Raw genomic sequence first — 14,371 nt, 5'->3', positions numbered from 1 at the left:
TTTTTCCTTCTCATTTCCTAACAGATGGCATTAACTCTGGAAAGTCAGTTTAGCGCCCTGGAAAGCGTGGCCTCCAGGACCGGGCTCCTCTCGCTCAGGGCCTCAGTGTCCTTTTCCATTAGGCAAGAGGCTTGACTTCCGCTCCCCTGGAAGGCTTTGCACGAAGCAGGAAATGCAGACGCGAGAATCGCTAGTAAGAACAGGCTTTATTGAGACGTTTCAGTCGAAGGAAACATCTAGTCCCTCTGGCTGTGGCTTTATCTGCCTCCGAAGGTCCCTGGCGGCCCCTGTGCTTGCAGTGAGGCAGCTGGGTTCCTGCTCAGCTCAGCGAGTCCAGTCCTGGGGCCGGGGAGGACTCGGGGACAACGGAGAGGGGTGCCACTCAGCCGCTCCGCACTGCTCCTTCTCCAGAAACACAACGTGCTTTGCCCACAGCAGACGTCCCCACGGAAGGGCTGTCCTGTAGCCTCACCGCCTCCAAGTGGACTGAGGCCCGAAGAATGGGGCTCTGGGGCGCCCCCGATGGTGGCCATGACGTGTAATGCTTCCAGGAGACGAGACAGGTGACGCTCTGCACCCGGGGCTGTAGATTATTAAATACGGTCCCACCCACATAAATTAACTGTCCACGTCCACGGCTCACAAAAAAGATCCCAGCCATCGACACGAGTCAGCAATTTGGAATCTGAATCCGAAGCAAAAAGGCACAGGAATCCCAGCGACACGCGGTGTTTCTCAGACGTGGGGACAGGAAGGTAGCTCGCCTTGACCCCGGGGCATCGGTCAGGGCAGGAGCCACGCTGCCCTCAGCCTTGGGCTCTCGCAGAAGCCGGGCCAGGGGCTGATTTCTCCATATAACTGTCCTGTCCCCGGCCGGCCCCCCACAGCCTGACGGATGGTCCTCTGGACGTCTCGGTGCATCGCCCAGGAGTGACCGTGGGCCATCTAGAGGTTGGGCAGCTCCCGAGAGAGAAGTGACCCCAGGGGAGGCAGTAAACAGCCCTCGGCCTAGTGGCTCCCTCGGCTCCTTAATGAAGACCGAAAAGGTTTGTTAGAAGGGAGAAGGTGGCTTGCACTAGCACTTTCTTCCCCACCCCCGCCCTGGCACTGGGATGGCTAGGTCACGGGCAGAGTCAGGGTCAGAGTCAGGGTCAGGGAGGGAGGCATGGTGATAGTCAGTTCTCAGCCACTTTGCTGCAGCCAGGCTGAGAAGGACCCGCCCATCGAGCAGCCTCCTTGTTTTATGTGTGTGTGTTTGTTTTTTTTTTTTAAGATTTTATTTATTTGACAGAGATCACAAGTAGGGGGAGGGGGATGCAGGCTCCCTGCTGAGCAGAGAGCCCCATGTAAGGCTTGATCCCAGGACCCTGAGACCATGACCTGAGCCAAAGGCAGAGGCTCAGCGCCCCAAGCAGCCTTTTTTCCCTCCTAAATTCCTATGCTCGTGGATCCTGGCCAAGGCTGGGGTCAGTCAGCACAGGACTGGTGACTGACCTTCCCCTCCAACCCAGAAGGGACCTGCCAGGAGCATCAGATCTAACTCAGCACCATTTCTGCCTCACCGAGCAAACCTTCCACTTCTTTGAACGCAGAGATCGGGTCCCTCTGGCCCTCAGCAGGCCACCGCAGATGCCAGCCTGTGGCGTCCCGTGCCCAGAGTGGGACAGCACCCACGATCCAGGTCCAGCCTCGGCCAGACCCCAAGCTTGAACCAGCCCACCTTACAGCTCAAACATCTGCCCCACATCTCTGCTCCCCTCTGAAGCAGAGCTTCTGGAATGTTCACTCCCCGTCTGGGGGCTCCTGTGTTCCCAACACAAGTAGCCCCCCCCCCCGCACCGCTGATCTCACCAGCACCCACCAGTGCCCAGTGCATCTCCGCCTGCCTCGTGCCTGCTCGAGCCAAACAGGTCCAGAAATAAGCTGGTTTTCCCACGAGGCCTGCCCTGCCCACAGCCTCTCACTGGGGACAGTGACATCCTCTCGCTCAGCCAAAAGACCTGCCACCCATGGCTCCTCTCTACCTGGCCCCCAACGCCCAGTGCATCAGTGAACCCTGTGGGCTCCGCCTTCAAAACCAGCCGCGAGGGGCGCCTGCGTGGCTCAGCGGGTTAAAGCCTCTGCCTTCCGCTCAGGTCATGATCCCAGTGTCCTGGGATTGAGCCCCACATCGGGCTCTCTGCTCAGCAGGGAGTCGGCTTCCCCCTCTCTCTCTGCCTGCCTCTCTGCCTACTTGTGATGTCTGTGTCAAACAAATAAATAAAATCTTTAAAAATAAATAAATAAAAACAAAAAATAAAAAAACCCACAAAAGACAAAAAAAAACCAAAAAAACAGCTGCCATTTCGGACATCACAGAGAAACACAGAACATTCCATCCAAACAATAATACACATTGTTTCCAAGTGTACTCGAAACATTCTTCAGAACACCGCTTGTTAGGCCACCAAACAAGGCTCAGTAAACATAAGAAGATCGAGATCAGACCATAACATCTTTTCCAACCACAAGGTGAGGAAGCCAGAAATCACCAGAAAAATGGAAAAATGCAGTCACGTGGAGGTCAACCAACATGATACCCAAGATCCGATGGGTCGACCAAGCCCTCAAGAAGAAATTTCAGAAATACACAGAGACGGGGTGCCCGGCTGGCTCAGTCGGGAATGCGTGTGACTCTTGATCTTGGGGTCGTGCGTTCGAGCCCCATGTTGGGTGTTAAACTTACTTCAAAATAAATAAACTTAAAAAAAATCTGAGACAAAAGAAAACTCTAGCATGTTTGCGTCCCCCCTTTACCTGGATTCTCACCGGTCTTTGTGCACCCCTACTGTCCCCTGAATATATTTCCCCTCTCGGCAGCCAAGGATCCTGTTCCCAGGATCCCAGGCCGCGCCCCCGCCCATCTCAGAGAACCCAGGGGCTGCTGCGTGGCTGCCCCCCCACCAAGGGCTGCCCCCTCCCCTGTTGTCAGACCCTTTGGGCATGCTTCTGCTCCCCTGCACATACTTCCACCCTCCCCCCCCCCGGTGGGGCAGGCAGGGAGCACCCCAGCTGCTCTGGCCACCCCAGCCCCGCCGTCCGCGGCCTCCTGCCTGTGGGTTTGTCTCCGTGGAGCTTATCACTCCCTCACATGGCTACCTGTCCTTCCTGCCCTGCCTCTCAGCCCGCAGCCATCTGTGTCTTCACTCTCCCCAGAGGGACGCCCTGAACGGTCAGGGATTTGGGTAGATTTTTTTTCTCTTTCAAGATTTTAATTTTAGGGGTGCCTGGGTGGCTCCGTGGGTTAAGCCTCTGCCTTCGACTCAGGTCATGATCCCGGGGTCCTGGGATCGAGCCCCGCATCGGGCTCTCTGCTCAGTGGGGAGCCTGCCTCTCTGCCTACTTGTGATCTCTCTCTCTCTCTTTGTCAAATAAATAAATAGATAATCTTAAAAAAAAGATTTTAATTTTAACTCCTCTCTACACCCAACGTGGGGCTCGAACTCACACCCCTGAGATCAAGAGCCACACGCTCCAGGCACCCATGGGTGGATTTCGTTCACTGCTGGGTCCCCAGCCCCTGAGGCTGACTGGCCCCCCTGGAGAGGCCCGGGAGACGTCGGGGAGCGGGTGAGCGGTGGGCTCATGCTTCCGAGGCCTCCTCTCCCAGCCCGGGAGCTGCCCACCGGCCTGCCTTCGAGAACCCTCTCAGGTCAGTCCCCCCTCCCGCGCGGGGTTACAGCCGGGGCCCCAGCAGCTCGCCGGTCCCGGGGCGGGAGGCTGAGCGCCCTGTGCGTTTGGGGAGCCCCAGCAGGTCCAGCTGCGACCCTCACGGACGCCACGCCCACCCCTGTTGTCCTCCACGTGCTGTGTCCCATTTGCTCCATTTTGCAAGGGAGGAAGAGAGTCCCACAAGGTTAACCCACAAGGTTAAGGCCCTCGCTCGAGGCTGCAGAGAGCTCCCCGGGGCCCACCCCTTCACCCCACCACTCTCCAGCTGCCTCGGCCCGACACCCCCAACAGCAGACGGAGGCCCTTGTGGCTGCCGTGGGGCTGTGACGTCACCAGGCCTGCCGTGGCGTTGGAGGCAGGGTGGGCACAGACAGCTCAGGAGCTCAGTCCCAACGCCCTACAGAGCCCCCCATTTCAGCACCCATGGGTGCTACCCCTTGACCCCCCGCCGGGACCCCCGTGTGGCTCCCCTAGTCCTGTTTTCCCCTTGGGATGGGCTGGGGCCCCTTCAGGCCTGTGAGGTCCACCACCCTGGGTGGAGGCCGCTGCAGAGGAGTGGCCGTACCTTCCTTCCAGAGCCTTCCTAGGCTTCTGGGGCTGCCACGCTCTGATTCACGTAATCAGGGTCGTCGTCGTCGTCCTCGTCTGGGCTGCCTGCCAGGGTCGGAGGCTCTTCCCTCGGGGCTCGCTCTGCGGACCAGCGGGCAGATGGGGGGCAGACGGGTCATGCGGACACACCCACACCTGTTCCCCCAGCCGGGGGCTCGGGCCCAGGCCCCCAGATGCCGCGGAACAGCCTGCAGGAAATGCTACACGGAACGCTGCACCGGTCCCATCTCTGGGGTTTGCCAGAGATTTCCACCCGGGGGGGCCTGGCGTGGTTCCAGGCCACGGCGGCCACAGATGGGCCAGAGGCTGCGTTGTGAAATCAGCTACAAGAGCGACACGGGAGCCTGCCCTCCCCCATCCTCGCAGGCCAGGCCCCCCTCCCCCAAGTCCGGAGCCCCTGCTCTCCCCCAACATACCCACGGCCCTCCTGGACTCCCGCCACTGCCGGATGGATGCGGAGTTCTGGTAATCCTCCGATCCCTCGTCACCTACAAGGAGACCCCGGGAGAGGGGCTGGCACCGGCGGCAGCCGCTGTGGCCGGTCGTCAGGCCCCTCAGGGGAAGAAGGGACCCTGGCGGGGACCCCTGGGGCCTCACCCAGGTGCTCGAGCCAAGGGCGAACCTTCCCTTCTGGGTTGGAGGCGGGCGGTGACTTTGACCGGTGCGGGCGGTCAGTCCCTGCCCAGTCCCCGGCCGCAGCCTCACCTGAGTCGGGCTCCGTCCGCGCGCAGATGAGCACGTTCTCGTAGGAATTGGCATCCTCGTTGTCCTCATCTGCCAGGGGAGGGGGAGGGTCAGGTTGCCCCGGCGGGCCTGGCTCCTCCTTCCTCCGTCCTGTCTTGGCCTGCCCTGCCAAGCCCCCCCCCCCCGCCCTCTTTGTCCCGCACGGGGTCTCGGAACATTCTCCTGGACAAGGTTCTTAGCGGACGCTGGCCTGGCTCCGGCGGCCTCCACCCTGGGCTCCTTGCTGGTCTTCCAAGTTCACCCCAGATGCACGGGGGAGGGGACATCAGGGGGAGGGAGGGAGGCCCATTGCTACCGGGCAGGGAGGGGCGGGGAGAGCCGCTGGGGGCCGTGGAGAGACAGGAAGCAGGCCTGGGCTGTCCTAAAGCCTAACCTTCAGGCAGGCAGGGTGGGCCTAGGCCCAACGGGGCCAGCAGAGCCTGGCACCCCCTCGTCGCCCCTGCAAGCTGAGCGCCAACCGCTGCGCCCCCCAGTGGCAGTCATCTGAGCCAAAGCGGCTTCAAGGGAGGAGGGAGGGTTCCTCCCATATTCAGCAGGGGTCGGGGGGAGAAGAGAATCCCCCTCTCTGCCTGCCATGCGCCCCACCCCTGCAGCCCGGGTGGCCCAGGCAGGAGCCGGGGGCAGGGGGCGGGGGGCGGGCTTCAAGCCTGGACCTGAGCTCCTCCCAGCAGGCCCCCCCCTCCCCCGTCCTCAGTTTCTCCTTCCGTAAAGCCAAGGTGTCAAGGTCCCAAGACCCCAGCCTCCTTAGAGCCTGTAGGACTCGGAGTATCAGCGTGGCTGCCTGGCCCGGGGCCTTCCTCCGAGGTCCCACAGCACTCATCAGGGGCTGCCCAGCCCTGAGGGGGCCCCCGAGTGATGAGGGGCTCAGCCTCCCCCCGCTACCCCCCTCCCAGCTCCCCTTCTTGTTCCCGCACTTCTGCTGCTCTCTCCCCTCCCTGCTTCCCACACACACCCCTTCCCTCCTCTGCTCCCGGGGGGCCTGCCCCCACCTCCGCCGGCGTCCCGGGGCTCCCCTGCCCCCTCCCCCTCACCTTCCTGGGGCTTCCGGAACTGCCCCCAGTTGTAATAGTCCATGGAAATGGGGTCTCTGGCAAGAAGACACAGACACAGAGGTGGCTGGGCAGGCCGGGGTTTGGGCCGAGGGGGTCCCGGCGGATGCTCTAGCTGCCACCCCGCGTGGCTCCAGCCCGACTGACTTGTCACTCTAAGTAAGTCTCCGTCTTCCCTGGGCCTCAGGTGACCCATCTGTGAGCCAGAGAGACATCCCTGATTCTTGCTCTCTGGGATTCATGGAACTTATCTCTGGGCGATGCCCTAGAGAGGGGCCACGTCCCTGTCCCCACAAAGGAGGGACGTGGCCCCCTGAGGGGAAGTGGGCTACCGAGCACCTTCCTGGGCCCCGTGGCTTCTAGGGCGGGAAGCTTTCCTAGAGGGAGGACGTTGGGGGGTTAGAGGGGAGGGGGAGGCGCGGGCCAGAGAAGGCCACTCACGGGTGGGCTGCTTCGGGGCCGGATCTGGGTCCCCGTCTGGTCCCTGCAGGAGGAGGCGAGGGTCAGGCCTGAGCGCTCGGCCCGCGGGCCCCACCGCAGCCCCCGCGCCCCGGGGTCCCACCCACCTTTGCTGAAGTTCTGGTACCTGGAGGACTCAGAATCTGGAAGAAAGGCCGGGCTGGGCTCACGGCTTCCTCCGGCCCCCGGCCCACCCCCGGCCCCAGGGAAAGGCCTCCAAGGGCCCAGGTGTTTCCTGCCTTCCCACCTAGACACCGGGTCTCTACCTCCTCCCGGCCAGGCCCGGCCCGACTCCTCCGGGCCCTCGGGCCTCCCCACGCTGCACCTGTCCCACCGGATGTTCACCTGCCTCGGCCCGCCTCACCCCTGCCCCACCCCGCGTCTCAGGGCCACTCACCCTCGAGGCTGGGGGAGAAGCGCAGCAGCTTGTCCTTCCTGCAGGAAAGGGGGGAGCGAGGAGCTGAGGGGGGCCGGCGGGGAAGAGGCCCCCGGGGTTTGGGGAACGACGGCCTCACAGCCCCCTCGTGGGGCCCTCATGGTCCAGCTCTGGGGCTCCGAGGTCCAAGGGCTTGGCCTGAGCTCAGCCAGCTGGGGACCTTCCCATGGCCTCCTATGGGGCTGTGACCCCTCCGGGCCTGGGATAGGGGGCTTAGTCCTACCTTGTTGGGGCCACGTCGGAGTCCATGTCCACCAGGGCCCCAGGCCAGGCTTGCCTGACCACTGCAAAGGACAAGGGGGTGTTGGTTGGGCCCCCAGGCCAACCTGCCAGCGCCGTCCCCCCATGCCACGAGATCGGGCCTGGCCGCAGTCCCCAGATGGACACCCCCAACCCTGAGCCTTGTGCCTGGACCCTTGGGCTCGGGGACTCACAGGAATAGGTCCGGGCCACCGCAAAGTTCTGTTGACTCTCCTCCCTGGAAAAACACAGAGCTGTGCCGAACCAGGGTCTGGCCCCCCATAGCCCAAGTGACAGACAGGACAGACGGACAGACAGGGACAGGACCAGAGTGGGGAGGGGCAGACCAGGGCAAGAGAGAGAGGAGGAGCTGACCCCTCTCTGGGCCTCAGGTCCAGGGCTTCCCGAAGCCCCCATTCTCTGGACTAGTCCCCAACTCTGCCCACCGGGCGTCCACGCTTCTTGTACAGCCCTGAGCTGGAGCCGGCAGCCTCCACGGCCTCCCCAGGACCCCCGGAGATGGTCCGGAAGGGCTGCGGGCAGGGCTGGGGTGGCGGCCCTCTGATTCTGAGGTGAGGGTCCGGCGACTCTTCAGGGACATCAACCAGAGGGTAACCAGCCTTCCTGAGATGTTCAAATGCACCATTTACTCCCACATAACTGGCGAGGTAAGTTCAAGGCTTAGCAGACACAGCAAGGCAGCTGGCCATGCCCGGCATTTCCTTCTTCCTCGGAAATGGATTTTTATTTAGGTCCACCTAGAAGACTGCATCTTCCAGCCTCTCTCGTGCCTGAGTGTGGCCATGTGATTAAGCTCTAGTTAATGAGACGCAAGCCAAGATTGTTGGGACTTTAGAAGAGGCATTGCCAACAGAAGTGCGCCCTCTTTGTCCTTGTCCTTCCTTCTTACTACTGCTTGGAACACACAGGTGAGGGCTGGTGCTCCAGCTGCCATTTTGGAGCGTGAAGTTCCCTTGAGGATGGAAGCCACTGCTAAGGACGGTAGAGCAGATTAGCTTCTTTAAAGCCTTTTGGGTTCCTCCTCTGGACCAGAAGGGGCGCCTGGCCCAGCCTTCCAGGAGCTCTGGGGTAGGGGGGCTGGGGAGGGGTCAGGGTGACCTGATTTAGGAAGGATGTTCTCAACGCACGGGCAGGACTCAACCCAAGTGAAGTGGGGTTCTCCCCTCCCGGCCTCCTCCTGCCCAGGCCCAGCCTTTCCACTTCCCATTATGAGGTGGTTTCATTTCTGGCTCAAACAGCCTGTGTTTCTAACATCGATCAGAGGCCCGGAGTGGGCAGGCACTGAGAGAGGAGGGGAGACTAGGGAGGCCTGCCTGGGGGCAGGGGCGGGGCGGTGGGGGGCAGCCCCAGTGGAGACTGTGGGCTGGTCATCTGGAGGACCAAGTGGCCAGAGAAGCCTGAAAAAGCCCAGCCCCAGCCCCAGCCCCAGGGGTGGGCATGGATGGGGACATTCTATTTTCAAATTTCATTGTGGCTTTTCAGTTGCAAAAGGAAATGAGAAAGGGTGTGTGTGTGCTTTTGTATTTGTACGTGAGTTCCTTCCCCAGGCGGGAGCGCGCAGGGGTGCGTGTACACACACACACACACACACACACACACACACACACGGCACCCGTGGCGGGGAGAGGAGCGCTCCCCTGAACAGGAATGGGGGGGTGGCAGGGGGTGTGAGTGGGCGTGCTGGCCCGTGTGCATGTCGCACGCAGGTCTCAGAGGCCCCCAGGCCTCCCCCGGGGGGTGTGCCTGGAGCTCCACCCGGCCCGGACCCCACTGCCTGGCCTGGGGTCAGTGACCCCCCACCCCATTTCCTCTCTACCCCTACCTCCTTCTTCCCAGCTCCTCTGTGGCTCCCCTCTGCCCTTAGGACAGAGGCCACGGGTTCTCCCCACAGTCGAGGCCCTCCTCATCCATCTCACGCCGCACCAGAGATGCCCACACGTGCCACCTTGTCCCCAGAAGAAAGTGTCCACCCCAGGCCTGCAGGGGGAACCACCCGCCACGTTCTCTCTCCGCCATGTCTCCTTTTGCCTTCTCCCGAGCCCCTGAGGACATGCCCACCACGCCCTCCCAGAGCTCGGCTGGACTTTTCCTGGGAGACTTGCGCGTGGCTCACATTTTCTCTGCACCCGGTCTCTGCTCCCCGCATGGCCGGGGAGGGCAGGGCTGTCTGTCAAGCCCCAGCGCCAGCCCGGTGGGCTCCCCCAGGCTGGGGGCAGAGGGTGGATCTCTGGAGATAGAGGGGGGCCCGCCAGAGAGTGGCACCCCATTTCCCCAAAGCTCTCCCAAAGGCGGGGGTGGGGAGGGGCGAGGGGGCAGTGCGTGGAGAGCCCGGAGGTTTCCTCCCTCGCTGGACTGCTCTGGACCCACTAGAGCCCAGCGTGGAGGCGGCGGGAGCGAGGGCGGAGGGCAGGGGTGTGTGGACAACACGAGGGGAAGCCTGTGTGCTTGCCCACAGTCAGGGGACACGAAGTCCCTGGGCCGGGGACACCGGGACACTCACGGGCTCCTCTGCTCATAGATCTTCTCAGACTTCTTCACCGCTGCAAGAACAAACCCGGATTAGCGAGCGACCCCCGGCCCCGGGTGGGAACGGAGATCTGACATCCGCCTTCCTCTTGGCTCCCCGGTGCCCTGGGCAGGCCTCGGATCGGACGAATGGGACGTGGGGGCGGCCAGCCCACCCCCTGGGCCACCCGTCGTGGACAGGATGTTTGCTATTAGGAGAGCAGAGCCTGGAGAAGGTGGATGCTGCAGGCAGCGCAGCAGCCCCCCAACCCCCGTTTTTCCAGAACATTCCCCAGCCCCAACAAAACCAAAGCCCACAGTGAACCAGACCCCCCCCCCCCCCCCCCGTCTTCATGGGTTGCTCAGGGCCTCCTCCCTGCCTTGTGAGACTTGTTTGACCGCCTTTGGACCGCAGCCTGGGCTAGGGACCCTACCCCTGTCCCCGCCACGTGCCCTTACCTGGGCGGGAGCAGCGCACGCACAAGCTGGCCACTGTCCCCAGCAGCAGCAACAAGGCCACCCCGGGCCACAGCAGCTCGCTCTCCACATTCATGTCCACTCCTGGCCACATGTCCGGCAGTGCTGCAACGTAGGACCCCCTGTGACCGGCTCTGTCGGGTGTCTGTCACCCCCAGATCCTCCTGACAGCCCCACAGTGGAGCCCAGGCCATGGAAGCACCATCACCCCTCCCTGTCCGAGGACCGAGTCAGGCCACAGCCAGGCCTGCTCCCCTATCTGAGCCCAGACCTTCATCCCGGGCCCCCAGGGCCGTCCCCCACACTTGGTAAGTGCTGGAAGGTTCTGGGGACCCACCAGACCGCCCCATGTGGATATGTCTCAAAGTGCCCTCGCTTAATCCACACAACCACTTGTTGGCGGGAGAGGCTCCCAACATTTCACAGACACAGAAACTGAGGCTGGGGATCCCGGCTGCAAAGGAGAAAGACAGGATTCCAACTCCAGCCTCCGGACAGCCTCACCTGTTGCCCCCTGCAAACCCAGCTTTGCTCCCCGAGCTCAGTCCTTGGTCCCTTCCATACAGAAGACCTGGTAGCCCCCACGCACCCCAGAGCACTTCTCTGTCCCTCTCTGTGCCCCCCAGGGGAGCTGGGAGTGGGATTTCCTTCCTTTCTAAGATTTCATTTATTTATTTATTTGTCAGAGAGAGGGACAGAAAGAGCACAAGCAGGGGAGCGGCAGGCAGAGGGAGAAGCAGGCTCCCCGCTGAGCAGAGAGCCCAATGCGGGGCTCGATCCCAGGACCCTGAGATCACGACCTGAGCCAAAGGCAGACGCTTAATCGACTGAGCCACCCAGGCTTCCTGGGGTTTTGTTAGTTAAACACCGAGGGGGTCTTGAGGGCTGTAGGGGAGGAAGGGTGCTCTGGGGAGAGACTGGGAGGGGGGACCCTGTGGGGAAGGGAACCTCGGAACCCAGCCTGATACTGGGTCAGTGACCGGCCCCAGTGGAGGAGCCACGCTGTGATGGCCTGTCCTTGACCGAGCCACAGGCAGCCACACACCCAGGCCAGGGAGGACAAGTACAGCCCTCTTGGGGGGGTTTCCCAGGAGAATCTTGGCATCCCGAGAGACCCAGTCAGTCTCCTGGCAGTGGCGAGGGACACAGCTGAGGGCCGTAGCGGGGTTTCCGAGGGAGCCCTGCCCCAGGAGCGTCCCCTCTGTGCATGTCTGTTTCTGCAGGCTCGGCCCCCCGGGAGGAGGGCTTCTCCCCACTTTACAGCTGGGGAAGGCGAGGCACAGGGAGAAGCTGAGCTCTGTCCTGCCCAGCTCCTGTTTTGGGCTCCCCTGAGGCCTCGGCTGCACTGGGCTGCCGCCTCACGTCCCCGAGCTTCCTGAACCCTCATGGCACAAAGGACAAGGAGGCCTGAGCCACACTGAGCTCCATCCGGGCTGTCCCGGTGAAGCCTCTCTCCTTCCTCGAACACCGAGTGAGTCAGCGGGAACTCCAGAATTCCCAAACCTCGTGATGGGATAGGAGGGCATCCGTGGGGAGCCCCTGTGCTCGGGGACTGGACCCTACCCCCGCCCCCCGAGCCTGCATAGCCTCCTCCTTCCGTCCACCAGGGCCACACCGGGGCAGGCTGTCTGCTGGGCCTCAAGCCGCAGCCCAAGGGCACTGGCGGTGGTGCAGGGCTGAGAGCACCGGGTCGTGGAGGGAGGACTTCTGCCTGTGCCTCGGGATCTGTTAGCCTCAGTCTTCTCATCTGTAAAATGGGGACCAACCCAGGGCCTTTCTCAAAGAACTGCCAGCAGATGATAAGCAGCCGGGCTCGGCGTTCGGGCTTCCCGGAGAGAAGCCTGTGCGGGCTCCTGTTTCTGGTTTGGAGAACTCCCTCGTGCTCTCGAGGCCGCCGTCCCGGGGGAGGGCGGCCCACCATCCCAGGGGATCCTGGCCCCCAGAGAGCCTTCTTGCTTCCCAGATGCCCCTGCTCTCCTGGGACAAGCAGCAGGGTCTCTGTGGAAGGGGTCGGGGCAGCCTCTGGGCGGCGGGCAGCCTGCAACAACGTTATCAGAGAATTCCTGCCTGTTTCCCCACCCCTGCACGCGGGCCTGAGCCTCGCTCCACCGCACCCCTGCCTCACACGTGGGCCATCACGCCAGGACCCCAGGGCAGGCTGGGATCCGCCCCAGCCCCTCCGTTGTCCCAGACACACCAAGACACACCGTGGGCGATGCCGGGGAGGAACAGCGAGGCCCAGAGAGGGAGCACTTGGTCCAAGTTCCTCCAGCGAGCCAGTCCCGGAGCCAGGATCCCCAAGCTCAGGCCGCGCCGACCCCCAAGGCCCTCCCTGCTCTTGGACCCCTGTCTTGTTATTACCTTTTGTAAGAACCATGAAATGTTTTTTAAAAGAGAGACCCATCTGAGGAACAGGCCATCGGCGGCCCCCAGACGGAGTCAACCTGCCTCCAGGCCTGGCTTTCCCACCAGGCTCTGAGCTGGCGGAAGAGGTCTGGGGGAGGAGGCTGAGCCCCCAGAAGGGCCCCAAGGGGCCGGCAGGGCTGGGTGGGGCGGAGACGCTAGGCGGCCACAGGCCGTGGTTCGCAGGCCAAAATAGCACAAAGGGAAGTACGCAGTTTTCAGATGAACAAAGTTTGCAACAGCCGGGCTGGGGGAAAGCCCTCGGGGCTGGGCCTGGCCAGCGGGAAAGGCCCTCAGAGACCCCCTCCTGCCCCGGCTCCCTGCCCGCCTCAGGCCGCACCTGCGGAAGGAGGCCTCCCTGGGCCACAGGGCGGCCTATGGGGTAGGAGAAAGAGGTTGGGTCCGAGCCCTGGGGAGTTTTATCCGCAGGACTCTGTTCCGTTTTCCCCGTCATCTAGGCCTTCAGCCTAGGGGCCTCTAATGGAGGCTCCGGAGGCTCAGGTGGCCACTGCGGGGGCCCGGGCAGCCTTGGTCCTGGGGCAGAGGTGGGGGAGGGTGGCGGCCGGCGTCAAGGAGCTCCCCAGCCCAGGGCTGCTGGTCCAGGCTGGGGGCCGGGCATGGGCGGCGGCGGAGGGAGAAGCCTGCTTCCCTCTGGTCCGGGGCCCCGGCGGGCTCTGGGCACACTTGCCCGGAGAGTCTCACCCGCCCTCCCCCAGCCGAGCGGCAGGGATGTTTCAGCCCCATTTCGCAGATGAAGAAACCAAGGCTCCTGAGTCTGGCCCCTCACCGGGTCTCTGGAAGCAATGAGACCCCCCCCCCCCACTCCTGCCAGGAGATCCCCCGCCCCCCAGGCCCGTGTAGGCTGGACTGGGGAAGGCGCTGGGGTGGGGGGGGAAGCGCTGGAGCCCCGGACCCGAGCAGGGTCGCGAGAGCGGGGTCCCTAGCCAGGGGGCCAAGCGAGGGAGAGCCAGGTGTTCTAGCAACTTCCCAACCCCCCAGCCCTCCCACAGGCCCCGTAGGGCCATTCCCACCCCCGTGGGGGGTCGGTGGGAGGCAGCCTTGGGGGCCCCCCGCCCCGGGCCCCGCCGAGGAAGACTCACCTGAGAGCCGGGCCCTGTCACTGCGGCCCCCTCATGCCGAGCCGGCGCACCTGCCGAGCGGACGCGACGCCGCGGATACTGGCGGGCAGCGGGCGAGGCGGCGGCTTCCTGTCAGCCCTGAATCATCCCTCACATCCGCCGGCCGGTCCGGCCTGCACAGACGGGGACGCAGAGACACTCGCAGAGACAGGGAGAGACGCTGAGAGACAGACGGAGGGGCGAGAGCGACAGGCACCAGCACGGGCTCAGAGAGGACAGACGCACGGACGGACACACGCGCGCGTGCACACACACACACACACACACACACACACACACGGAACCCTGAGTCACACAAAGAGGAAGAGACACTCAGAGAGACGGGGAGAGGGCGAGCGGAGTGGGGTGAGCCCTCGGACACACACAGGCGGCCAGAGAGCAGGAAGCCACGGAGAGACACACACACTGAACCCCACGCACACACACACATACACACCCGGAGAGGGAGAGGCCCCGAGAGAGACACACACACAGAGAAAGTGTCATAGGGCACGTGTCAGAGGAAGCGGGACGGGGAGGTAAGGTGAAGCGCTGGAGAAGGGGGGGATGAGCCACGAGCCATGGCTCCCCCCGCCCCC

The 14,371-nt window shown here is 63.3% G+C and overlaps 1 protein-coding gene across 4 annotated transcripts; it reads right to left on the bottom strand.

Annotated features, from left to right (window-relative positions):
- Nucleotides 1-187: 187 nt before the first annotated feature.
- Nucleotides 188-14,371, bottom strand: LAT2 (linker for activation of T cells family member 2). 4 transcript variants are annotated; one of them, XM_059154965.1, is made up of 14 exons: nucleotides 13,755-14,367; nucleotides 10,234-10,356; nucleotides 9,770-9,809; nucleotides 9,092-9,246; nucleotides 7,443-7,486; nucleotides 7,232-7,292; nucleotides 6,970-7,007; nucleotides 6,680-6,715; nucleotides 6,555-6,597; nucleotides 6,096-6,151; nucleotides 5,026-5,094; nucleotides 4,737-4,808; nucleotides 4,277-4,401; nucleotides 188-1,027 (listed from the first exon to the last, which is right to left on the bottom strand). In XM_059154965.1, exons 2-13 carry the CDS (start codon nucleotides 10,343-10,345, stop codon nucleotides 4,324-4,326), a joined length of 804 nt encoding a protein of 267 aa, XP_059010948.1. In that variant the 5' UTR covers nucleotides 10,346-10,356; nucleotides 13,755-14,367; the 3' UTR covers nucleotides 188-1,027; nucleotides 4,277-4,323. The 4 variants fall into 4 exon arrangements, with proteins under 4 accessions (XP_059010948.1, XP_059010949.1, XP_059010950.1 ...); XM_059154966.1 differs by lacking the exon at nucleotides 6,680-6,715 and having other exon boundaries at nucleotides 13,755-14,371; XM_059154967.1 differs by lacking the exon at nucleotides 9,092-9,246 and having other exon boundaries at nucleotides 13,755-14,350.

Source organism: Mustela lutreola, chromosome 17 (genome assembly GCF_030435805.1).
Source record: "Mustela lutreola isolate mMusLut2 chromosome 17, mMusLut2.pri, whole genome shotgun sequence".
Taxonomy (NCBI): domain Eukaryota; kingdom Metazoa; phylum Chordata; class Mammalia; order Carnivora; family Mustelidae; genus Mustela; species Mustela lutreola.
The sequence above is the reverse complement of the archived record's forward strand: the minus strand, read 5'-3'. Positions and strand labels throughout refer to the sequence as shown.

Coding starts and splice junctions, on each gene's coding strand:
- LAT2 (XM_059154965.1), bottom strand. CDS start 10,345: ATGTGGCCAGGAGTGGACATGAATGTGGAGAGCGAGCTGCTGTGGCCC. Junction 9,247..9,769: donor ATCTATGAGCAGAGGAGCCC/GTGAGTGTCCCG, acceptor TTCCCCCTGCAG/GCCTGGGGTGGACACTTTCT. Junction 6,598..6,679: donor GTACCAGAACTTCAGCAAAG/GTGGGTGGGACC, acceptor CTCCTCCTGCAG/GGACCAGACGGGGACCCAGA.